General features: G+C 57.0%; 1 protein-coding gene across 1 annotated transcript in view; it reads right to left on the bottom strand.

The window, feature by feature from the left end:
• Window positions 1-24264, bottom strand: part of KIF19 (kinesin family member 19) — a 28883-nt gene extending 4619 nt beyond the window's left edge. Inside the window, exons 1-12 of the mRNA XM_003931770.4 lie at window positions 24101-24264; window positions 21845-21925; window positions 8270-8380; window positions 7541-7628; window positions 7107-7243; window positions 5922-6047; window positions 5302-5496; window positions 4572-4718; window positions 3260-3382; window positions 1868-2033; window positions 627-801; window positions 287-485 (exon numbers count right to left, since the gene is read on the bottom strand). Of these exons, the coding sequence (XP_003931819.3) occupies window positions 287-485; window positions 627-801; window positions 1868-2033; window positions 3260-3382; window positions 4572-4718; window positions 5302-5496; window positions 5922-6047; window positions 7107-7243; window positions 7541-7628; window positions 8270-8380; window positions 21845-21925; window positions 24101-24139 (1587 nt within the window). The 5' untranslated portion in view covers window positions 24140-24264. The remainder of the gene's footprint in view (window positions 1-286; window positions 486-626; window positions 802-1867; window positions 2034-3259; window positions 3383-4571; window positions 4719-5301; window positions 5497-5921; window positions 6048-7106; window positions 7244-7540; window positions 7629-8269; window positions 8381-21844; window positions 21926-24100) is intronic.
• Between the last annotated feature and the right edge of the window lie 871 nt (window positions 24265-25135).

The following is a 25135-nucleotide window of genomic DNA, read 5'->3' as shown; positions in this document are numbered from 1 at the left end:
CCACTGTGCCCGGTCTGGAAAACTCTAATGATAACGTTAGCTACCATTTTTTGAGTCCTTGGTATGTGCCAGGCATTTATGTAATCTTCCCAACAACCCCATGAGGGCTGCACCATGGACTGCCCCATTTTGCAGGTGGGGAATGTCACGCACAGAGAAGTTAAAGAACTTAGCAACGTCACACAGGATTTGCGGCGTGAGCTCCCAGGCCTCACTGCTACCCCCGACCCTAGCCCCTCCACCTTGCCTCTCAAACCCACTCTCCCTGTCCCCAAACCCTGGACACCTTCTGCTTTCGAAGCTGCTTCTGCTCCCCCACCAGGGCTGCGATGCTCTCCCGGGCTGCAGCCACCTCGGGCGGCTCCAGGATGTCTGGCTGGTCATCACCTGTGTCTGAGTCCTTCTCACTGTCATCCTTACTGTAACACTCCTTCCGCTGCTCCTCCCGCCGTTTGAGGGCCCGGCGGGACTTCTCGTGCTTCCAGCTGCCGCAGCCCCACCCGGAGAGACAGGGCATTCAGGCTGGCGGTGGGGTCGGGGGCAGGAGAGTGTGCATCCACAGCTTGTGCTCCTCTGGTCCCAGGCGCAGGGGTGGGACCTGGAGGGTCCTGGGGCGGGGGGCTTACCCTGCAATGGTGAGCAGGTGTCGGGAGGTGTCAATCTGGACTTCCATGTCGCGGTTCTCCAGCTCCAACAGGCGCCTGCGCACATCCATCTGCTCCTGGAAGGCGCTAACGAGCTGCTCCCGAAGCTGTCCCATGCCGGCCTGCTCACCCTGCCCGCTGTGCAGCTGGACCTCGGCTGCGGGGGGTGAGGGTGGTGAGGTCAGAGGAGAGGGCAGGTTCAGCTGGGAAAGCCTGGGCCCACCTGGGGCCCTCCCCTCCCTTTCTTCCACACTCACAGCTCCCACTTTCTGGCCAACTTCTTCCTCCAGAAAGAACCCCTAGATGACTACATCCGCCCACACCCCACCCCCACATTGACTCTTCAAGCTGCCACCCAAAAGTGATTCCCAGCTCTTTTGGTCTGAATTGGGCTTCTGCTAACCCTTATGGCACCTCTGTGCCAACTATAAAAAGGTGCCCTTAGAAACTTTACTGTCTGCGGCCAGGGACGGTGTTTCATGCCTATAATCCCAGCACTTCGAGAGGCCCAGGTGGGCAGATCACCTCAGGTTGGGAGTTGGAGATCAGCTTGGCCAACATGGCGAAACCCTGTCTCTACTAAAAATACAAAAATTAGCCGGGCATGGTGGTGGCTGCCTGTAATCCCAGCTACTCGGGAAGTTAAGGCAGGAGAATTGCTTGAACCTGGAAGGAGGTTGCAGTGAGCCTAGATTGCAACACTGCACTCCAGTCTGGGTGACAGAGCGAGACTCTGTCTCAAAAAAAAAAAAAAAGAAAAGAAAAAAGAAAAAAGGTTTACTGTCAGCTTCTTTCTTTATATTAGTAATTTTTTTTTAAAGAAACTTTAGTGTCTGTTGGAAAACCATCATAGCAAATATGCAGGTTGACAAGGAAACGAAGCCCATTCCGGTGCTGCAGGGGTGACCCGTCGGCCCTACACCACAGCCCCCAGTGCATGCGTTGCGCAGCTCAGTGCTCACGTGCCTCTCCCTCTGGGATCCCACCTACTCTTTCAAGGTGGGGTTGTAAAATAGGGTTGTGATCTCTGGCGACTGTCTGAAGCAGAGATCACAACCCCATTTTATAGTGGAAGGCTAGGAGGCTCAGAGCTGGCGAGTGCCTAGCCCAACCACCCAGCCAGAAAGAGCCTGAGTCTGGACTTGAACCCAACACGGCTTGATCCCAGAGCAACCTGAGTCCTCCTGGAGGGGGCTGCCACTCATACAGATCCGCAGGCACACCTTGGATGTGGCGGATGTCACCCCGTTCCTGCTGGCCCCGGGCCTGGCCCCGTCCAGCCTGCTGGTCAATCTTGCACTTGAGTCTCTGGATTTCGCCTCGCAGGTCGGCAATGATGCTGGTGTACTGGGCGATGTGGTAGCTGACGCTCAGCAGGTTCTGTTTCACCTGCAGGGAGCACAGTGTGGAGCCGAGGCAGGGCGCAGTCACCCCGGGTCCCGGCCTTGCCTCTGTGCACTCGCTGAGGCCGCCTGCAGGGCATTTCTTCCCCTGCCTCTGCCAGTCTTCCTGGGTGACAGTAATGGCCTCGTTTCCTCCACTTTCACAGCCTCCTGCACCACTCACTGCTAGATCACGTCGACCTTCAGTGGCTGCCTACCGCCTGTGGGGCATGTCCTCATTTCTCCACCCCCATCTCTCTGATTTTCTCTGGGCTCACTGCCCCTGCACCAACATCCCGCTCCGGTCGAAAACCTGTCCTGTTCTTCCATGCCCACCACGGATGCCAGCCCCTTCCTGCCTTTGGAACCTCGGTCCTCCCTGCTCTTAGCCTTCTAGAATGTCCTCCCAGCCTTCAGGGTCCCACCGATAGTCTCCAGAGAGTTCCACTCGACCCCACCATCCCACCCCTGCCTCCTGTTCCTGACCTGCCCCAGAATCATTTGCCTGCTATTCATAACATTCTGAACCATGAGTGAGCTGTTTCAAGAACGTGTCTCCCGTCCCCCACTGAAGGGCTGGAATAACACTTAAAGCCTCTAGGACAGAAGCTGGCAAGTGTTAGAGGTCAGGAGAATGTTCCCTGCATGCTCTGCATTTATCTATTCCCTCTCCTCAGCACACGAACAGGCGGAAATCGGTTTCTAAGTGGATGGCAAGGGTTCCCACATGCTTAGACGGGTGAGGACATGGACTTGGAAACAGGGCAGATCTAGTTTCCATCCTCAGCGCCATCACTGACCAGCTGGGAAGTTGCCTAACTTTCTTAAGCCTTGCTGTTCTTATCTGTACAATGGGAACAGCAGTAACACCTGCTGCTTTTGAGGATCAAAGGAGACAGCATGTGAAAGGGCTCAGAGCAGGTGCCCAGTGAAGCCTGCCTCCTGTGATGACTGTCCTGAAGAGGTGCTTTGGAAATGCAAGAAGACGGGGTGAGGCAGGGGGAGCACAGACTTGGAACTGGAGGAAGCGGGGACCCTTGGGAGCTGTGGGCTTCCAGGCAGAGGGGTAGGTTTGGAGGTGCAGGGAAAGTGTATAGGTGACAGAACTGAGGAGTGAGACCAGTGCAGCAGTGGCTGGTTCCAGAGAGTGGGGTGGGGTGGCAGGGGTCAGCCTAGGGGCTTGAATCTCAGCCCAGGAAGGTGTGTCCTGGTGGACGGTCCAGGGGCCCTCACCCTAGTCTTAATGTTCTTGGCCCGGCCGGCGTAGGTCAAGGTGTTCCGGGACTCCTCGAAGGCACTGCTCGCAGGGCTGATGTGAGCGATCATCACTGTGCGGCTGTTTCCCCCCAGGGAGTCCTGGATGGGAGGCAGCTGAGGTCAGTGGGGACTGCCTCCCCAGGCCTTCCTCCTGCCAGGCTGTTCATGATGCCCTCCTGGTGAGTGCAATCTCTCTCTCTCTCTTATACTCATGAGACATCACATGGTGGGAAGCTTAGGAGGAAGAAAGCCCAGCTCCAGCAATTACCAGCTGTGTAACCTTAAAAAGCTCCTTCACCTCTTTAGTTTTTTTTTTTTTTTTTTTTTTTTTTTTTTTTTTTTTTTGAGACAGAGTCTTGATCTGTTGCCCAGGCTGGAGTATAGTGGTGCTATTTCCGCTCACTGCAACCTCCGCCTCCCAGGTTCAAGCAATTGTCATGCCTCAGCCTCCTGAGTAGCTGGAACTATAGGCGTCTGTTACCATGTCCAGCTAATTTTTGTATTTTTAGGAGAGACAGGGTTTCACCAAGGTGGCCAGGCTGATCTTGAACTCCTGACTTCAGGTGATCCACTCGCCTTGGCCTTCCAAAGTGCTGGCATTACAGGCGTGAGCCACCACCCCCGGCCTTCCTTGCTTTTTAAGGGGGCAGTCCTTTTGGCATTGTCCCCACCTCCCTGGCTTGTAGGTGCTGCTGTGACAGCAGCTGATGGCAATGTTAACTAAGCAGCGACTCTGATAAGAGACCAGGGAGGCCTCTGACTGGATCCCACTTCCAGCACTCTCTAGTGTGAACCCTTGAGAACATTACCTAACTGCGCTGTGCTAACAGAGAGAAGTACTGAACTCAGAGTCAAGCCAGGAGTGGGCTCTCAGTGATGCTGCTATAATTTAAGGCCAAGGGCAGCCCTGCATAAAGGAGGCCATCCCCACACAGCAGACCTGTGGGCCGTGAGGCTGACTGCCCACCTGCACTCCCAAATCTAGATGGCTCTGACCCACAGCCCTGCGTGGGGATATCACACGCTCCTTTCTCCTCCCGTTACCCAGCCTTTGGTTAGGGTTGCCAGATAAAATTTGGGATACCCAGTTACATTTGAATTTCAGATACACAACTAATTTGTTTTAGTATAAGAATCTTCCAAACATTGCATGGGACACACTGACACTAAAGTAAATTTTGCCCTATATCCTGAGGTTGGAATTTAGCTGGGTGCCCTGTATTTTCATTTGTTCAATCCACAGCCTCACCCTCGGTGCCCAGCGCCCAGGCCCAGCTGTGGCGGGTACCTTCAGGAGCCGGGTGAGCTTGCTGTCGCGATAGTTGATGTACTTGTTGCTGCCTTTGTCACTCAGGGCATTGATGCAGTTACCCAGAGCCAGCAGTGAGCGGTTGATGTGGGCCCCCTCCTTCATGCGCTGCCCACGATTCTGTGTCTAGGGGGCAAGCAAAGGACATAAGTGCGGCTTGATGTGGCAGGGGACTGGGTTTCTCTCCAGCCACCCCATGACCTGGTGATCCTGGGTAATCAACTCCCGAGGACCTTGTGGCTGTTCTCCCGCTAAGGCTGTGGAGGGCATTGGAGAAGGTTAAGAGAACCGGAGGCGTCTGAACAAGAGTGATGGGCTGAAGCTTCTGAGGAGGGCTGGCATGGCCGGTTCTCCCCAGGGCAGGTGCCGTGGCACAGGACGAGGTAGGAGGGAGGTTGCTTCCCAGGCAGCTCAGCTGAGAGCCGGCAGGACCACAGGCACTCCAGAGAGCAAGTGCTCCCTAGAACAAGGCGGGAAGCGTGCGCACAAATGTGCAGGGTGTGCATGGTGACTGGGGTAGGGGGGATGGGTTCTCTCCTTTCCTTGGGGCTACAGGAACATGGAGAAGCCATGGAGGCCCTGCCTGCAGCTCCCCGTAGGAGGTGGCTCTGCCCAGCCTGGTGAAGCCTGGACCAGCTGGCTCCAGTGGCTAAAGGGCACTCTCTCTCCTCCCAGGCCTCTCCCCTGTGTGCCTTCCAGGAAGCCTCACCTGGGAGGCGCGCTCCGAGCCAGCCAGATCGACCATGAACAGGCGGCCCTGCCGCACCTCCTGCAAGATGTTCTTGACCCGGCTGCGCTGGCGCACGGCCACCTGCAGCACTGCGTGGGAGCGGGAGGACGTCTGGTTGGCAGCCGTGGGCTCCTGGGTCCTCTGCCGGTTCCCCTTCATCAGCAGCTGCATGACCTGGGTGGGAGGGAGGAGAGGCAGCTCTTTGTGACTGTCGGAGATGCTCCAGCAGAGAGGAGACCCGGAGCAGGGACGGGGGTGGCGGGGAGGGTCCTACGTCTGATCTGAGCGTCGGGAAAGGGCAGGCTGGGGTGGGCTTGGCTTTGTGCGCCGAGAGGCCTGGGGTAGGCCTCGGCGCTCTGGAGGTCAGGGTCTCTGTGTAAATGGAGAGGCAGTGCTGCCTGGTCACTCTCTCAGGGTCAGCATGGCAGGGGCATCGGGGCAGGTGTGAGTCCCCTCCTTGCTGCCACTTAGGGTTCCGTCTGTCTGCCCCAGCCTCAGCGGAGTGGGCAGCAGCTCCCTGGCTTCAGTCCCTGCCCCCCCCTGCCCCCCAGGTTGCAAGCGTCCTCTGGGTGGCCCCTGGCTGGCCACCCAAAACTCACCTCCTTGGCATTGATGGTGGAGACTTCAGTGATGCCAGCCACCTGGATCACCCCCTTGGAGTCCTCCCGCAGCTCCAGGTAGCCCAGGGAGGGGTTCAGCAGGTCCCGGATCATCTCATTGTAGATCTGATGGGACGGGTGGGGGGAGGGGCGGGGGAGGGGCGGGGGAGGGGCGGGGGAGGGAGGCTAAGGGCAGGAGATCTAGGCCAGGGCCAAGTCCCCTTTCCTTTCGTGCAAGGAAGGGACAATAGTTCACACTTTCTGAGCCCAGGTTCCTCTCAGAAGAGCCCTGATTAGGAGGAAAGGCCCTTTTCCTTCCTAGGGGTCAGGGGCTTCAGCATCCACAGGAAATCTCAGGCTGCTGGAGGCTCCAAACCCAAGGAGGACTCCTTTCTAGACAGGCTGGGCTCCGGCAGCGTCCTGAGTCTGAATCCCCACTCCCTCACTGACTGTGTGACACTGACCTAGTTGCATGGAGACCTGATAATGACAAGAACCCCCTCCCCCACCAAGTGAGCAGCCCTGTTCATTGCTAGGCAACCCCTACGCTCCTTCTGGGGGCATCCCCCACTCCCCAAAGCGAGTCTTGCTGGCTGACTCAACACCATGTTGGCCGGCAGCTGCCGGTGCCCCGCCTCACTGCCTCCCTGAGCTGTCACCCAGGAGATTATCAGCTCCCGGAGGAGCCGGGCCAAGTCCAGCCCACTGGCTCTCCCGCCTCTTCTTCTGGACTCTGTCACTCTCAGTGATGTCCCATCACTGTCTGGTGATGGTACTCTCACTGGTTGGGCACCAGGAGGCTGTGGCTGGGTGGCAAAGGCCCATAGGTTCCAACCTGCACGTGTGTGTTCAGTTTTCACCCTATACACATACGCAGAGTTGCTGGAGGCAGCCTGGCAGGGCACACAGGGTCTGCTCTAAGGAATGGGCCCGTGAGCATGGTTAGGTGGTGAGCGTAGGACAGGGCAGAGCCTGGCCTTGAAGCTGCAGGGTCCTGAGTTTGAATCCCCACTCCCTCGCTGACTGTGTGACATTGGCCTAGTTGCCTAACCTCTCTGATGAGCCTGCAATGTTTGTAAAGTGGAGCTCACAGCACGCATGAGGGAGAGCAGCAGTGATGAGCCCTCTGGGAAACTGCCCCCAGGAGGTGCGCCAGCCCCGATGGAGCCTAGGCTGGGGGCTCACCTCCAGGTACGACATGGACACCTCATACTCCATATCGTTGCTGGTCTCCTCGATGGCACGGAAGAGGTCATTGAGGGTTCGAACATAGATGCCAGGCTCGCGGTCTGTGCCCAGCATGGTGTAGGTCTTCCCACAGCCTGGGGCAGAACCAGGTGGTGGGTGATCAGGGTAGGGCTGGGAGGGAGGCCTTGCTGGGTAGGCACGCCTGGAAACCGGGGTCTGTCCTCAAGGCTGGGCCCTCCCAGATGGCCAAGGAGGTGGTGGGGGATGGGGAGGATGATGTCCCTGGCTCAGGATGGGGCCTCTGGGGCTGGAGGTCCCTGGGTGGGAATTGGAGCGGCCACATCCTGGATTCCTGCCCCTCCTGGGAAGGAGGGCGATGGGGATTATAGAGGCGTTGTGGTCCTTGCCCTCGGCCTGGGTGTGCCCCTCACCTGTGGGGCCATAGGCAAAGACGGTGGCATTGTAGCCTGAGATGACGCCTTTGATGAGGCTCTTGGTGGTGGCCTGATACACCATCTCCTGCGAGGAAGAAGGCCTATCAGGGGCTGGGACACAGGTGGGCACAGCACAGGCACCCACTGGCTCATCCTGACCTCCGATCAGAGAGGTTCCTGTCCCTGGAGCCCCAGGCCCAAGATAAGTGGGAGTGGGGAGTAGGGGAGGGGGTGTCTCTGCTTACACCTGCAGTGAGCGACGCCAGGCTGAAAGAGAGCCAGGGACACCTGAGACGCCTCCCTGAACAGCTGGCTCCTGGCCCCAGCCCTGAGGAGGCGTTACATCTGTTCCCGGGAGCGTCCGGCAGATGGGCGAGATGGGGGTCCCGGAGGAGGGTGTCAGTTTCCCTGAACCCACCCTCCACCTGTCCTCCTCGCACCAGATGGGCTTCAAGCTCCTTTTCCAGCTTGGGAGGGGTCAGCGAGGTATACGTGTAGGGTGTTGTCTGAGTGCCAACCCCAGTGTGTCAGTGCAGGACGCTGGGTGTGTGTGTGTGTCACATGTGCATGAGAATGCTCCTGAATAGGCAAGGCTCAAGGAACGGAGGGTGAGCAGGTAGAGTGGAGGCTGAGGCTCAAGGGCAGGGTCCCCAGAGGGCCCCTCCTGAGCGGGGCTAAGGATGAGGAGGGGCTCCTGTGTGTCTCCACACCCAGGCCCTCCCTCACCTGGGTGGCAGTGAAGTCAAAGGCCACGTCGAACAGGTAGGACTTCTCCCGGGAGCGATGTGCCCGCAGGATGTCGTCGGGATCCTCCATTGGATCCATGAGAACCACCATCTGCAAAGGTCCCCGGAGGGAGGCCAGCAGTCACCTGGGATCTCCGGGTCCCCATGAGGTCAACCCTCAGGAGGGTTCACAAAGTTAACCCCTTTGTTAATCAAAGTTAACCAAGCCCATTGGGGCTCTGACCCTACCCCTCCTCACCTCAGGACCTGGGCAAAGGATGGGAGAGGCCAGAGGCTGGAGTCCAGGGCCCAGGTCCCACTGGAGGTAGGTCCCAGAGCCAGAGCCCATTCCTGTCCTCTTCAGCTTTCCCGTGTCAGGTCAGGCTTGCCAACAACTGGCCTTGGATGCCCAAAGGGGACACCTTCCTGACAGAGCACACACAGGTGATGCCCAGGCTACCACGAGTCCAGAGCCTGGGGGCCTGCCCCTCACTGCAGCACCACCCCCAGGCTCCCTCTGCCAAAGAGGGGCAACCGCAGAATGGCCAGCATCCGTCAGGGCTCACTTCGTGTCGGGACCTGCTGCCAGCACCCCCACACATGCTCTTTTCTTTATTTTTGAGACAGAGTCTCGCTCTGTTACCCAGGCTGGAGTACAGTGGTGTGATCTCGACTCACTGCAACCTCCGCCTCCTGGGTTCAATCATTCTCCTGCCACAGCCTCCCGAATACTTGGGATTACAGGTGTGCACCGCCTGTATTTTTAGTAGCGATAGGGTTTCGCCATGTTGGTCAGGCTGGTCTTGAACTCCTGACCTCAAGTGATCCTACTGCCTCCACCTCCCAAAGTGCAGGGATTACAGGCGTGAGCCACCGCGCCTCACACAGTCTCTTTTAACACCCTGCCACAATGCCAGGCTAAGGCCAGCTATGACTCCCATCTTACGGATGAGGAAATCAGAGTCCAAAGGGTCACATCCCCCAGGTCGTCACACATCAGCAAGGGAGACCTGGGGTGCCAACCAGGCTCTGTGTTCAAAGCCCATAGACTCCTATTCACCTCGCTACAGCCCTGCCTACCCCGCCTCACCCCTCCAGGGCAGACCCTGGGGCGGGCAAAGAGCTGAAAGCAGCTGGGTGAGGGTGAGGTCAGAGCCTTGGGCTTGGGGAGCGCCAGGGGTGTGAGGAACTGCTGTAGTGGTCCTCTGCAGCTTTGAGCCTGAGCTGGGAGTGGGAGGGGAGGCGGAGGAGCTGGGGCTCCCCTCCGTGCAGGGTATAGGTGGCAGCACTGTGTGTGTGTGTGTGTGTGTGTGTGTGTGTGAGCGCATGTGTGTGAGCGCGCATGCACACACACCTGTTGTCATGCGTGTTGAGACACAGGAGGGTCCTGGCCGGGTCTTCCCCTCTTCCAAAGGTGACTGAGGGACCCATTTACTAGAACAATCTCTGGGCCTGCTCCACTCTGTCCCCGTCTCTGCCCCTGCGTGCTTGGTGTGTGCTGAGCCTTGTCCCGAGCTCTGCAGAGATGCAGAGGAAAGAGGCTGCGTCCTTGCTGGGGGCCCTAGTCTAGCGTAGTATGTGTGGGGACCGAGTCAGTGCCAGATTCATGGAAATGACGGGAGGCACTCAAAGATGCACAGGAGGGCTTGAGTTTCGAGGATTTAGCCTGAGGGGCGCAAGGGCAGCAGAGGAGAATCAGAGCAGGCGCTGAGGCCCCGTGTGACCGCTTATCGGTGGTCTGGCCTGGTGTAACCTGCCTGAGCCTCCGTCTCCTCCTCTGTCAGATGGGACAGCAGCGTGACCCACCAGCAGGGCTGAGAAGACCCTGGGACAGCATGTGAGGTGCTTGGACACAGGGCCAGGCAGGGCTGGGTATGTGCGGAGAGCTCAGCAGTCAGTTCAAGGCGCTGTTAGAGGGCGGAAGTGGAGACTGAGAATGACCGCTTGTTCCCTGCACCCATGACTGCCATGAAGTCGAGGGCCACAACCCCACGCTCACCGTGGAGAAGGTCACTGGGATTCCACGGGCTCTGCACCTGCTCGAGGTCCCTTTGGACCATAGTCCCATCCTTCTCATGCACCCACCCCCAAACACTGCTTCCATGGGGCACCTCTATGACAGCCCACCCTCCTCAGTGCCCTGAGAGGCAGCTGGCACCTCTAAGTACTGCTCTGTGCCTGGGGATACCTGGGCTCCCCATGGCCCTGGCTTGTGCCAGCCAGCCAGGGGAAAATGAGTCACCACTGTGCTCTTCATGAGAGGGGAGGATGTTCCTTGGGGCCGTGGGTGCTGAACAGAGTGGGAGATGGTGGCCTTGGCCAGCACGGGCGTCTCCTCTGTCCCCTCTTTCAGTGGGAGGGAAGGGGAGGAGAGGGGAGGGCATGGGCAGCCTTCATTCCCAGACCCCTCCTCCCAGTACATAGTCACAGCAGATCATCTTTACCGAGCCCTTCAACTTGAATTGTCATGATGATTATTCTCAGACGGAGAAGTTGAGGCACAAAGTCATGTTGCTAGGGCCGTCTGGGTCCTGGCTGGCACTCCGGCTACCCTAGTAAACCACCTCTCACACACCTGCCTACACTGAGGGACAGGGGAGTTCTCGCCCTGTCCCTCAGTAGTTCCTGTCATTCCAGGAAGCCCCAATACCCACAGTGCACATTAGCCCTACCTAATTCAATGAGGGATAAGATACTGTCCAAGGAGGTAAACTGAGTCCTAACAGCGGGCAGGGCACTGAGGAGGGTGGGCTGTCATAGGGGGTGCCCCATGGAAGCAGAGACAGAGGCTGTGCTCTCTTTTTGGGTAAGCAGGAGAGCCAGGGCTGGTGACAGTCCCCAAAAGGGCTTGGGAACAGACGAGGCATGAGGCAGCCGCTCAGGGGTGGGGAGAGGCTGGTGAGGGGGCAGCAGGAAGCAGAGCTGTGAGTGCAGCCAGGTTCTGTGGATCCGGAACATGCTCGAGGGTCACTGTGGGTCTACCAAGATTGAACTTGGGGATTTAGGACACCCAGTCCCAGGAGGATGATAGCCTGGGGGCTCCCACCAGACTCCCTCAGCCTTCTACATGTGCCCTGGGTCAAATCTCCTTCCTTCACCACCTGGACTCCTGGGGTAGGTTCATACCTGTGCTCATTGCATCAAAACTAACCTATGACCTTCAGGTGTCTGGCAAGGCCCCTTCTGGGATTCTCAGTGGAGGAGGGAAGGGGGGTGGTTTCCCAGGAGGCCGGACCCTGGCAGCCTCATGCAGAAGTCTTTCCAATCAGATGGGATTCCAAGTCAGCCAGTTACAGGAGAGGGCTGGAGATAGACTGGACCAGCGGCCTTTGTGCCAGGAAAATGAGGCCACTCGCTCAGGCCCCCTGCTAGCTAGCCAAAAGCTAGGTGGTCACGGCGAGCCCCTTCCAGGATCTGGTCCCTGTCCCAGGCCCCAAAGATAGCAGCATGAGCCCTGCTCTAGTTTCAGACTGAACTGAAGATAAAACCTGGCTTTGAGTCCCCCGGCAGAGGTCCCCATGGGACGCAATCGGAACCTGACCAGCTGCACCCGCTCTCATCTCAATGCCAGTGTTCCTGTGGACACAGGCAGGACCAGTGGCCTGAGGAGCACCCTTTGGGTGGGGAGCCTTTGGTGCTGAGGAGGGTGAGCAGCATGTACAAATGCCCATCCCCCCAACCCATGACCTTCACACAACCTCCAGACACTGCCAAGTTCACAGCACCCTGGGCATTGGTTCCTTTCGCTAACCGGCTCCTGGAGGACACTGTCAGCACAGCTGCCACGATCCCTGTTTAAAGAGGGCTTTGTCTGGGTTCCGTCTGTCTGTGCTCCAGCCCCCGCCCCACCCTCTAGAGCATCACCCTATTCCTGTCCCCTCTAGCCACAATGGAGTCCTTGTGCCCCTCCACCAGGTGAGCTGGAGCTGAGCTGTTTTTGGGGGGTGGGGGTGGGGACAGGTGCTCTGAGCTGCCAAGGAGACCAGCATGGGGCACTCAGTCAAGGTCAACACGCTTGCTGAGCGAGGTCCCAGGGAGAGACGGCAAAGGGAGGCCTGGTTTCCTGCCTTCTGACACTCATGGATCATTTTAATAACCAGGAATGTGCCAGAGCACAGAGAGGCACCCGATCCTGCCCCTAGAGGAAGACTTCCTGGAAGAGGTGGCACCAGCATTGAGTCCTAAAGAATGAGAGAGGTGGAGTGGAGAGAGAATTCTGGACAATGGCATGAGTAAGGCAAAGAGGCAATGGGCAGGCTGTGGCCGTGTTTCTCCGCTCAGGTCACTGGGGTTTCTTGTGAGAAACTCAGGGTTAGGAAGAGAGAACTGGAGTTTCGCCTTCTATCCTCCGTGCCAGGGATCTTCACTGCACAGTCCCGAGAACTGACGTGCACGTCCACAGAGGCCAGCACACTCGTGCCCCACCCAGCCAGGTACCCCCCACCCCGTGAGCTCATGCAGTCCCTGCTGGGGAGGCTTCTCAACATCCTCGGAGCCTCCCTCTAAAGGCCCCCCTGGTTGGCCCACAGCAGATGCCCAAGGGATGCTTGCTGAATAAAGCTGCTGTTTATGGGGAGTGGTGACTGTGCCAGGCACGGTGCCAAGGGCTTGGCATATGTTTTCCCTGACAGCTTAAGAGTGGGCACTCTTGCCAGGCACAATGGCTCATGCCTATAATCCCAGCACTTTGGGAGGCCGAGGCAAGTGGATCACGAGGTCAGGAGACCAGACTGGCCAACATGGTGAAACCCCACCTCTACTAAAAATACAAAAAGCAGCTGGATATGGTGTCAGGTGCCTGTAATTCCAGCTACTGGGGAGACTGAGGCAGGACAATTGCTTGAACCTGGGAGGTGGAGGTTGCAGTGAGCCAAGGTTGCACCACCGAACTCCAGCTGGGTGACAGAGTGAGACTCTGTCTCAAAAACAAAAACAAAAACAAAAATTAGCCAGGCTTGGTGGCAGTGCCTATAGTCCCAGTTATTTTGGAGGCTAAGGCAGGAGAACTGCTTAAACCTGGGAGGCAGAGATTGCAGTGAGTCGAGACTGTGCCACTGCACTCCAGCCTGGGTGACAGAGCGAGATTCCATCTCAAACAAACAAACAAACAAACAAACAAACCAACAAAAAACAAACAAAGATTGGGTACTCTTATTATCACTGGCATGGAGATGAGGAATCAGTTGGGTTAAGTAAATTACCCAAAGCTGCGCTGCAAAGTCCAGAGCTGGGCCGATTCAGAGCGGCGGGTCTCAGAACCCAGCCTGCCCACCATGCCTCTCCAAGCGCACGAGTGGACAGACAGCTGCCTGGCTGGGGGACACCTGCTCGTTACAGGTGGGGCTGTGTCCCGCCAGGTTTCCTCTTGTGAAGTCCTGATGTCTAGTGCCTTAGCAGGTACCCCTTATTTCGAAATGGGGCGGCTGCAAGTGAAATCAGTTGAGGAAAATGAGGTCATATTGGAGAAGGGCAGTCCTTTACCCACTACGACTAGTGTCGGTACAAAAAGGGGAAATTTGGGCACAGATCTGCATACAGGGAAGCTGCTAGGAAGAGACACAGGGAGAAGATGGCCATCTAAAGCCAAGGGGAGCCAGGTGCGGTGGCTCATGCCAGTAATCCCAGCACTTTGGGAGGCCGGGGCGGGTGAATCACCTGAGGTCAGGAGTTCAAAAGGTGCCTGGCCAACATGGTGAAATCCTGTCTCTACTAAAGTACAAAAAATTAGTTGGTGTGTGCCTGTAGTTTCAGATACTTGGGAGGCTGAGGAAGGAGAATCACTTGAACCCAGGAGGTGGAGGTTGTAGTGAGCCGAGATCGCACCACTGCACTCCAGACTGGGCCACAGAGTGAGATTCTGTTTCAAAAATAAATAAATAAAAATAAAGCCAAGAAGAGAGGCCTGGAGCAAACCCTTCCCTGCTGCCACCTGGATTGTGGACTTCCTGGGTCACTCCCAGAGTCACCCAGGGAGCTTTGCCGTGAGAGGGTAAACGGCTGTTGTTGAAGCCGCCAGTGCGTAGCACTTTGCTACAGCAGCTTGCAAACTAATACGACATCCAAGGCAGGCTCACCTGCCATAGGGAGCTGAGTGTTGCCACACCCAAGTGGGGCTTCGACCAGCCCCTCCCCCAGCCTTAAGCATGTGGGAGGCTTAGGCAGCCTTAAGCGTGGGCACTACCTCTCACCGCCACCCAGGGAATGCATTCTCTTGCTTGCTGCACACTGGGCGCCTGCCTCCGGGAGGTTTTAGGGGAATCTTTGCTCACAGGAGAGGCGCGCAGCTTCATGCCCGAGCTCTGCCTCCAAGCGCAGCTCCAGGCTCCCAACTCAGCAGAGGCTCTGGTTTGAGCTTCCACCTCCATGGCCCCCTCTCCTAGCCCTGCTCTTAGTTCGATGCAGATTTTGACCTTTCTAGAGTTCCAGACAGAGTTGGAGTCTTTGAGCCTGGAAACTCAAGATCCTGTAGGGAAGTGGGGGGCCTCAGGCCAGGGAGAGGAGGTCTCATCCATAAGCTGTGTCCCCATCGGGGACAAGGCTCATCCCAAGCATGTCCTAGGTGAAAAACATTTTGCACAAAGCATGTCACACTACTTAGTTGCAGCTGCATTTATCGGCTTTACAGTTTTAACAGGATTCTTTCTGGCCTCCAGATGGCTGAGCATGGACCAGGCTTTCTCAGCTTGGCACTGTTGACATTTGGGGCTGGATCATTCTTTGCTGTGGGGGCAGTTCTGTGCATTGTAGAATGTTGAGCAGCATCCCTGGCCGCTACCCAGTAGATGCCAGTCACACCCTTCCCCCTGGTTATGACATTGCCACATGTTACTGGTGGCAAAATCACCCTGGTTGAGACCCACTGACTTAGCCCATTCCTCCCACAGCCTCCAAGGCTAGTGGCAAAAATCTCTGAGAGAAGGGGAGCCACAAATGAGGCTCAGTTTGACATTGCTGTGTGACTTTTAGGAAGCTGCAATACTTCTCTGGGCCTCAAGTTTTTCCCTGTTGGAAGATCTACAGGGCTGTAGCCTTGAGAGAAGAAATCATATCATACCCACACCCCCATCCTACTCAGGAAGCCTCAGCAGAGAATCTGGCTCTGGCTTTATCTGCAGCCCAGGGAGCCAGGCCATAGCCCCTTCATTCTTTTTTTTTTTTTTTTTTTTTTTTGAGACGGAGTTTCGCTCTTGTTACCCAGGCTGGAGTGCAATGGCGCGATCTCGGCTCACCGCAACCTCCGCCTCCTGGGTTCAGGCAATTCTCCTGCCTCAGCCTCCTGAGTAGCTGGGATTACAGGCACGTGCCACCATGCCCAGCTAATGTTTTGTATTTTTAGTAGAGACGGGGTTTCACCGTGTTGGCCAAGATGGTCTCGATCTCTTGACCTCGTGATCCACCCGCCTCAGCCTCCCAAAGTGCTGGGATTACAGGCTTGAGCCAAGCCCCTTCATTCTTAAGGGTAAAAACAAACCACAACAAAACCTGATTCTAGGTAGACAGCACCCTTGTAAGGCTGCTTCTGGTTGTTTTTTGTTTGTTTTTATTTTTAAAGGAGAATCTGTTGCTGATCATGTTTCTAGTTGTAAACGTACCAACCTGGGAGTCCTCAATAAAGGCAGCTGTTGATCCCAGGAAGGTTGTCCCTGGACCCTGTCAGCCTTTAGGCTGAATGGAGAAGGCCAAAGTTGACCCTGCTGAGCTCATAAAGCCACCAAAGCCCAGCCGGCTCTTAGGATGCAGCCACACCTGGCTGACATCCTGATCAGATCCCCATCTGGCTATAGGATGCTGAGATCTGGAGGCTTAGGATGGGAAGTATGTATAACCGAGAATATAGTCTAGGGCTGTGTCTCTCGAAGGGTCTGCAGATACCTTCACCAGAGTCACTCAGGGAGCTTATAAAATGCAGATTCTCAGGCACTTCCCAGACGCACAGAGTCAGAATCTCTGGAGGAATGGGCCCATAAATCTACCCTTCCTTGTATTCATCCAGATGCCAAGTGTGAGGATCCTTGCAACCTAGAGGATCATGTATAACAGCCAAAGAGTAAGAACAACCCACATGCCCATCAACTGAGGAAAGGAAAAATGACACATGGTGAATCCACACCACGGACATTAGTCAACCATCAAAAGGAGTGAAGTTCAGGTGACTGGACAGAGTGCCTCACACCTGCAATCCCAGCACTTTGGGAGGCCAAGGCAGGAGGCTCACTTGAGCCCAGGGGTTTGAGACCAGCCTGAGCAAGATGGCCAGACCCCATCTCTACTAAAAATTTAAAAATCAACTGGGGCTGGGCGCAGTGGCTCATGCCTGTAATCCCAGCACTCTGGGAGGCCGAGGCAGGTGGATCACCTGAGTTCGAGAGTTTGAGACCAACCTGACCAACACGGAGAAACCCCATCTCTACAAAAAATACAAAAAACCCCAAAAATTGGCCAGGTGTGGTGGCACATGCCTGTAATCCCAGCTACTCAGGATGCTGAGGCAGGAGAATTGCTTGAACCCAGAAGGCGGAGGTTGCAGTGAACTGAGATGAAGCCACTGCACTTCAGCCTGGGTGACAAGAGCGAGGCTTCATGTCAAAAAAAAAAAAAAAAAGAAAAATCAGCTGGCATGGTGGCATGTGCCTGTAGTCCCAGCTACTTGGGAGGCTGAGGTGGGAGGATCTTTTGAGACCGGGAATTCCAGGTGGCAGTGACAAAGTGAGACACCCATCTCTTAAAAAAAAAAAAAAGTACAGTTCTGATAGGAGCTATGATGTGAATGAACTTGAACTTCAAAAACATTAAGCCCAGCCAAGTGCAGTGGCTCACACCTGTAATCCCAAAACTTTGGCTGGCCAAGGCAGGTGGATCACCTGAAGTCAGGAATTTGAGACCAGCCTGACCAACATGGTGAAACTTCGTCTCTGTTAAAATCACAAAATTAGCCGGCGGTGGTGCATGCTTGCAATTCCAGTTACTTGGAAGGCTGAGACAGAATCACTAGAACCCCGGAGGCAGAGGTTGCAGTAAGTCAAGATCGTGGCACTGCACTCCAGCCTGGGTGACAGAGCCAGACTGTATCTGAAAAAAAAAAAAAAATTGGGACCACATACTGCATTATTCCATTCAGATTAAATGTCCAGAAAGAGCCATATGGAGATAGCAAGTACTTCAGTGGCTGCCTAGGACTGGGTGGGGCTGGGCACATGGGGTGGCTAAGTGGGGAGGGGTGAGAATCCTGGCCCCTCCCCAGCCACTCTCTACCAGCTCAGCTCTTTGGGGCGACAGGGCCAAGATGCATCCAGATGGTCGGTGTGCAGGGAGTTTCCCACCTCACTGCCCGAAGGCAGGCAAGTGGGATCAAGACAGCTGCTCCCACAGCACTCCCAGGCTCGGGCACCTGGCATCGGTCACCTTATACTTTATTTATCTTTCCCAACAGGTTCCCAGTTGCATGGCTGCAGTACCCCCTTACATAATCTTTAATCCTCTCGACGGGGTGGGTGGGGCAGGTTTCCTGTTCTCCTGTGTTCTGACAAGGAAGCAGAGGCTCCAGGGAGAGTTTCAACATGTCCACCAGGGCGTGGCCGGGACACAGTGTGGCTGAGACGGCCTGGGAGCTCTGGTTCCCGGGCCCAGGGCTTCTCTGCTCTCGGGAGCCCAGGGCTCACTCCTCTTGCTTACATTTCTCCTTTCCAGCCCAGCAGTCACACTGTCCGGCCCTATCTCCCCGGGCGGCCCTTCTGCCTTCGCTCTTCTTTCCCTTCCCACCCTCACCCTGCCCTCCTGGCCGAGGCCCCATAGCTGGGCTTGTGGGAACCCTTACCTGGCTCCATAACACCCTGGGGGCAGAGTGGGGTGACAGTGGGTTTCCAGCAGATGAATGCTAGTGATGGGATTATACACATGGTCAGCTGACTTAAATCCTGCAAACACAGCCTGAGAGAGCTGGGAGGAGGGTCCGAGGGCTGGAGGCTTTGGGAAGGATGGGGAGTGGGGGGCGGCTGTTTGGTTTGTAGATTTTTCCCCCACCTGGAAGGCTGGAGCCCCACCAGCTTCTCAGGCTGTCCCTGCTCCTCTCGGGTTCCAGGGGTAAATGAAACCAGGCCCGCCTGCTGTTTTCCCACCTTCTGTGTTTAAGTGTTAGGGTCTGGTCTCACTCCAAGAGCTACTAAGACATGGAGCTCCTACCACGCTTCCAGGAACACACACACACACACACACACACACACACACACACACACACACGTGGTGTCCATTTGGGAACCATCCCGAGCACTCTGACACAGGAAGAGGGAGCAGGAAGGCTCAAGGGCCAGGTTTTATTTACCTTTGGGACCTGAAATCATCCCACATTTCGGCCCTTGAGATACAGTCACATTTTATTAACCCCTACATAGACACACACCAGGTGCTGTGTTACGCACTGTGCCTATGTTAGCCCACAGGGACCCTCTAAAGAAGGCACTGTGGCACAGAACTGAAAGGGGCCCTGGGATCATGGGCCTTCCAAGGCACCTGGACTGTCCCCATTAAAAATTCAAACCCAGCTGGGTGTGGTGGCTCACGCCTGTAATCCCAGCACTCTGGGAGGCCAAGCTGGGCAGATCACCTGAGGTCAGGAGTTCGAGACCAGCCTGGCCACCATGGCGAAACCCCGTCTCTACTAAAAATACAAAAATTAGCTGGGTGTGGTGGCGTGCACCCATAATCCCAGGCACATGAGAGGCTGAGGCAGGAGAATCTCTTGAACCCAGGAGGCGGAGGTTGCAGTGAGCAGAGATCACGCCATTGCACTCCAACCTGAGTGACAGAGTGAGACTCGATCTCAAAAAAACAAAAAAATCCAAACCTGAACTCCAGCTTCCCCAGAATCCAAGCACACGGGGCTCCTGTTCCAGAGGACTCGCTGCCTGTGGGAATGTCCCTTCTGCCATGCCTCGTTGCGATAATCTCCCTCATCAAAGTGTCCCCAGAACAATGCCCAGACTAAGCAAGGCTGTCCTAGGGCCCCTCACTGTGGCCCAGTCCAGTGGGTTACGGCATCCTCAGTCCACCTCTGCCCACTCGGGACCCACATGTCCTGGCTCAGCTCCCAAACAGACTCACCTGCCCACGGGGCCTCCAGGCCTCAGGAGGGGCAGAACTTCGACGGGCCAGCAGCCCCATCAGTGAAGCTGGCGAGGACTGGACCCCGAGCCTCCCTCTGGACCAGGGCTGGGCAAGCTACAGGGTCACTAGAGTGGGTGAAGGTCGGGAGGTGGGGGGACTGGTCAGGGTGGGGACAAGGGTAAGGGGTGCCCGTGTCCATTTCACTTCCTGGGTTCGCATATCTTGTCTCCTGCTTGCCAGGCGTTTGTCAGAGGGATGGAGTTGTTATCAGAAGGGTCCCAGCTTGGGAGTTGTGGCTGCTGCTAAACCGCAGGCTTCCATTAGAAAGGTGGGGCTGGGTTCCTGGTGCGAGCCAGTCTTTGAACCCTCTGGGGACAGAAGGAGCTTAGGAGACCTGAAGCCCACAAGGAATTTGCATGGAAAGCCCTCCTCAGTCTCAGCCCAGACAAGCCTCTCTGCACCTCCAGCTGACAAAGGCACAGCCCTGTTAGAACGGCCCATCTTGGAGGCCTTCTCGGAGGTGGAGGTGTATCTTGGCTGGGTAAGGTCAGATCCAGAGAGGGAGCCCCTCCCGCTGCACACGCAGGGATAGAAAGGAGCCAGTGTTTGCCATGTGTGGGCTCACAATGGGCTGTCTCCTTGACAGGGAGCGTTTCCATCAGTACCAGTTAATATTTAGCAGCCCCCACGCAGGCCAGGAGCCAGGAGTAGCAGAGAGAGAGTCAGCATTGTCCCAGCCCCGAGGACTGATGTCTTCCGGGACAAGTTGCACAAACAGAGAGTGGCTTTGCCTGGAAGGAGGCCTCTCCTCCTGAGCTCTATGGCTCCTGGGCCAATCCAGCAGCCCCAGGGAGCTTCAGTCTCTAACAGACGTCGATAGCTGACATCTATGCAACTCTTCCTCCGTGCTGAGCACGGGGTAAGCCTGTGCATACGTTAGCCTACAAAGACCCTCTAAAGAAGGCATCGTGGTGACCATCTCCACTTACACATGAGGCACGCGGAGATCCCGGAAGCAATCCCCCACAGACTGCACAGCCGGCCAACGGCAGAACCTCCGCGAACCACTGTTTCCGTGCATTCATTCTGCTCCAGCTGGGTCTGACCCATTTAGACAGGGTCTTCCCAGCCATCCCCTGCTTTTCCCAAGGTCTTTGAGGAAGCCCACCCTTTGCCAAGACAGAATACGGGAAAAGAAATGAGGACGCTGGTACCAATGGCTCTACTGTGCCCACAGTCCCACCATCACTGCTGAGGAAAGAGACTGGAGTGGGCCGCAGCCCCTGGGGAGCCCAGAAGCAGGCAGGCATTGGAGGCTGTGCCATCCGCCTCTGGTTTGCTTATCAGGGGCCCTGGGCTTCATGAGTCCAGCCTGTGGGACCTGAGCCCAGGCCCATCAGGTACTCGTGTGTGCCTTTCGCTGCATTGGACAGTGCCACCCAATGTCTCTGAGCCATCGGCACAGCCTATCACCATGATGCTCCTACCTGGGCACCAAGCCTGCCCCTGCTGCCCCTCCACTGTGCCCGTGCCCACTCCAGCACGAGTCCTCAGCTGCCTACCCCAACAAACGTCCTGGCCATGGTCTCAGAGCATGTGGTTTGGCGCAGCCCATTCACACCTCTTGCCCCTTTCTCTCCTGCTGGAGCCACACTGGCCTTTTCTCAGCTACCCAATTACATCCCGGTCCCTCTCACCACGGAGCCTTTGCGCGTGCAAGCCCCTCAGGCCAATCTTGCTCCCCTCATGCGTGCTTCTTATGACCTCTTCTTCAGCCCTCATGTTTCAGCTCAAGCACAGTTTCCTACGGAAGCCCTCCCTGACCTCCAGGTTTAGATCTTAACCCCCCATCTTCCTGCCTCTCATGCCACTAAGCATTTCTTTGCAGCCCTCGTTAGCTGCAAACTCGTGTTTGTTTGTGATGCAATTCTCCGATGAACGCCTCATCTCTCCACACTGGACTTAAGGTCACAGAGGGAGGACAGGGACTTTTCTGTTCGCCAGTTTCCCAGCTTCTAGCCCAGTGCCCACCATGCAGCTGGTACTTGATGAATACTGATTGCCACGTGTGTACTGCCTTCCTCATCCTGGTGACATGAGGGCCAAGATTGCAAATGGAAAGCCAAGCACTTTGTCACACACGAACACCCTAGAGACGCGCTTTAGCCCTCGACCACGTATATATGTGCTCTGTGGGTAGTAGGCATATTAGGGGGGAAAGTCAAGCATTGGGTAAAGAATCAGGGCCCACCCAGGATAGGGAAGCTCCCAGTTCTCCTTGGATCAGTCTAGGAAGGCTTCCTGGAAGAAGGACCCCCAGCTTTCTTGATGGTGTCATCAACAGCACAGCCAAGAGTTCAGTGAGTGGAGGAAGAATGGTGCTGCAAGCCACAGGGGCACCTCCTGCCCCCCGACGTGAGCTGAGCCATCTAAGCAGACCTCTGCCCTGCAGCTCCTGCTGTGGAACCCCGCATACCTGCTCATCCACTTTATGGGCGATGAGGGTGGCTCCTTCCTCCAGCTCTGTTACACTGATGGGCCGGACCCGGAGTGCTACCTGGGAGGGAAAACCAAGCCCCTTGGATTAGAGGGAGAGGACTGTGCCAGGCAGGCCTCAGAGAGAACCCAGGGAAGCCCCTGGCTTCTCTAGCATTCAGCTAGCTCAGGCCTCTGTCCCATACAATAAGGGGGATGCCTCAGTGACCTTGAGCCGCCACTAGGCTGTGGGTGGGTGGGCAAGCCCCTTCCTCCGGGACCTCATCCTGGCACCAGGGGTTCTTGTCTTCCTACTGGTGATCCCCAAATCCCTTTAAACTGCTGACATCACCAGGGCTGGGGCAGCCTCTGGTTAACCGGGAAACCCCTACCTTCCTTCTGAGGGTGGTTAGGTCAAGCCCTCCCTGCCCCAGGTCAGAGAGCAACAGGTCCCCAGAGTGGTGGACTGTGTCTGAGTCTCTGAGGCTCCCCAGGAGCCCTGGCCTCTGGGAGAGCCCCAGGGGAGAGAGCTGTCTGCTCCTCCAGCCTGCCTCAGCCTCTCGCCCAAATAAATCACTCGCAGCTCCCCTGGGCTCGAACTTGGGGCCCCGGCACTGAAGCAGCCTGTCTGTGTTTACTTGAATGATGTGTAGTAGCTGCAGGTGCAGACAACGCAGGCTCTGGGATGAGGCCTGGCATGTGGGATGGAGCAGGGAGTGTCCCCTGTCATCCTAAGAGCCTGTGACCACATTCCTACCAAGGAGAGTGGTGTCTAGAGCCCTCGCCTCTGTCTAACCTCCAGCCAGCGAGAAATGGCTCTCATCCTGTACATGGATGTCCCCAAAGAACAGGGTGGGGTGGGGAGCATGTCTTCTGCTGAACACAGGGAAAGAGCCGCTGAGTGTGGGGGTAGAGTGAATGGCCCTCTGGCCAAGTGAAGACATCCTCGGGCCAGGTGCAGTGGCTCATGCCTATAATCCTAGCACTTTGGGAGGCCAAGGTGGGCAGATCACTGAGGTCAGGAGTCCAAGACCAGCCTGGCCAATGTGGCGAAACCCCATCTCTACTAAAAATACAAAAATTAGCCGGGCATGATGGCGTGTGCCTGTTTTCCCAGCTACTTGGGAGGCTGAGGCAGGAAAATCGCTTGCCGGGGGACGGAGGTTGCAGTGAGCCGAGATGGCACTACTTCACTCCAGAGCCTGGGCGAGAGAGTGAAACTCCATCTCCAAAAAAAAAAAAAGGACTTTCAGAGGGACCGCCACTACCGTACAGATGACCTTTATTGGTCTCTTCAGCCAAATTCCACTCCTTGCCCCTGGGGGCACACAACACACGCCAAGGCCAACCATTTTCAAAGGGACACTTTCTAAACAGCCAGAGATGATGTCCTAGAGCCCAGGCCTTGCTTAGGGGCTGCAGTCGAGGCTCTTCTTTGGAGAAGCAAGTCCACCCTTCATAGGTAGGGACTCGGGGCAACATGATCCTCCAGTTACCTTACTGCCCACCTTCTGGTGATGAGGGCCGTTCCCAGATCTCAAAAATTGGAGGATGAGGAAGGGGCTTTCTGAGAGACACCCCCTCCCCCACAGCCTAGTGGCCTCAAGGTCGCTGAGGCATCCCCCTTATTGCTCTGGCCCCAGCACCACTGATGATCAGGAATTCAACGTTCCCCCACAGCCCCCACTCTCACCTCCGCATCTGTCCCAGACCCCAGGGCTCTGCGGGGCCATGGTAGCTGCATCTAGCACTTCTCTGAAATATTTAGTCAGGACTTGGACAGCATCTGTGTTGCAGCCCAAGAATCAGGCACTCCGGGCCCATCCTGGCGCCAGGGGCCCTTGTCTGCTTACTGGTGATCCCCAAATCCCTTTAAACTCCTGACCTCACCAGGACTGGGGCAGCCTCTGGTTAACGGGGAAACCCCGACTTTCCTCGCTGCCCCTGGCGTTTCTGGATGAGAGAGCCGAGATTCAGCTGCACAGGGTCTGGGGGCGGGGTCCTCCAACGGGAGGGGGTAAAGGCGGGGGTGAGGTTGAAGTTGGGATAGTTTTCGGGCTCAGGAAAGTCTCAGAAGGCCATGGTCCCTTCTTGACACCCATCCCGCAGGACTTGGGGAAAGTTGCTCTGAAGAGTCCCGGCCCTGGCTTAGCCTGTCCTGTCAGTGGGGCGGCGAGGGAACCAGAACTCTCTGTCTGCTGGAGGCCGATTGAAGTAGACGCGGAGCGGGGTGAGGAGGAGGTCTCGGGGGTCTCACCATGAGTTGCTGGTCCTTGGAGTCCCCGCTGTCCTTCATGCTTGCGGCAGGTGGAGGGGCTCAGGGCGCGCCACCGGGCATGGCCCAGCCGCACCCCCACCGCCGCCGGGTCGCGTCCGCCCGCTGCCCGCAGCCTCGCCTGCTGCCTGACAACCCGAAACCAACAACGCGCCGGCGGCCAAGGGCGCTGACCGGAGGCGGAGCAGAGGGAGGGCCCGGACGGCGCCGCCCCGCCCCCGGCGCCCGCCCCTCCCTGCGCTGCGGGCGAGAGTTGGCTGCCTCCGCCCGGGAGGCCTCCGAGCCTGCGCCTCTGCGCGGTGTGTGCCCGTCTGTGCCGCCCTGAGGTCCTCGGCGCGACCATGCGTCCGCCCGGCGCCTCCGCGTCAGTTCGCTAACTCCTGCGCGCCCGCCCGCGCCCCTCAGCTCGCGGGCCGCTCCCCGTGCCACTGTCCTTTAGGGCGCGCCCCGCCAGCCACGCTGCCCCGAGGGGCACACGCATCTGCCGCCTGCCCGCCTGCCCGCCTGTCTCTGGGGTCTCCAGGACGGCGGCTGGCAGCCTCGGGTTCCAATGGGCGTTGCGTGCATCTCAGCAGGTGCCTCTGGGTGGGTGTCTGCACCCACTGCTCACCGGCATGGGTGGCAAACAGTTGTCCCTTTGCCCAGGCCACCCGCCCAGTGGTATGCAGCGAGCACCTCTCTTACCCGGGGTGTGCTACAGAACAGCCTGAGTCAGGGCACCCCAATAGCAAACAAGTCTCCACCCCTGAACCCAGAATCTAGGTCACCACGGCTGGGTCCGTGTGCCCTGCTGGCTCCCTGCCTGTTGCTGGAAGAGCCACAAAACAGTGCAGGAAAGTCTAGGTCTGACGCTACCGCCTCCATTCTTGGCGACAATAACAACGGTTGCCCTCCCAGGAAACACGGGGAAAGGTTCCTGTCCTCAGGAGGCCCTGGGAAAACGGGATTCGAGTCCCAGCTCTGCCTCCAACTCTACCGGCCACCTGGAGCCGGTTTTTCCTGCCTCCCGGGGGCCTC

The sequence above is a fragment of the Saimiri boliviensis genome, chromosome 17, assembly GCF_048565385.1.
Source record: "Saimiri boliviensis isolate mSaiBol1 chromosome 17, mSaiBol1.pri, whole genome shotgun sequence".
Classification (NCBI taxonomy): domain Eukaryota; kingdom Metazoa; phylum Chordata; class Mammalia; order Primates; family Cebidae; genus Saimiri; species Saimiri boliviensis.
The sequence above is the reverse complement of the archived record's forward strand: the minus strand, read 5'-3'. Positions and strand labels throughout refer to the sequence as shown.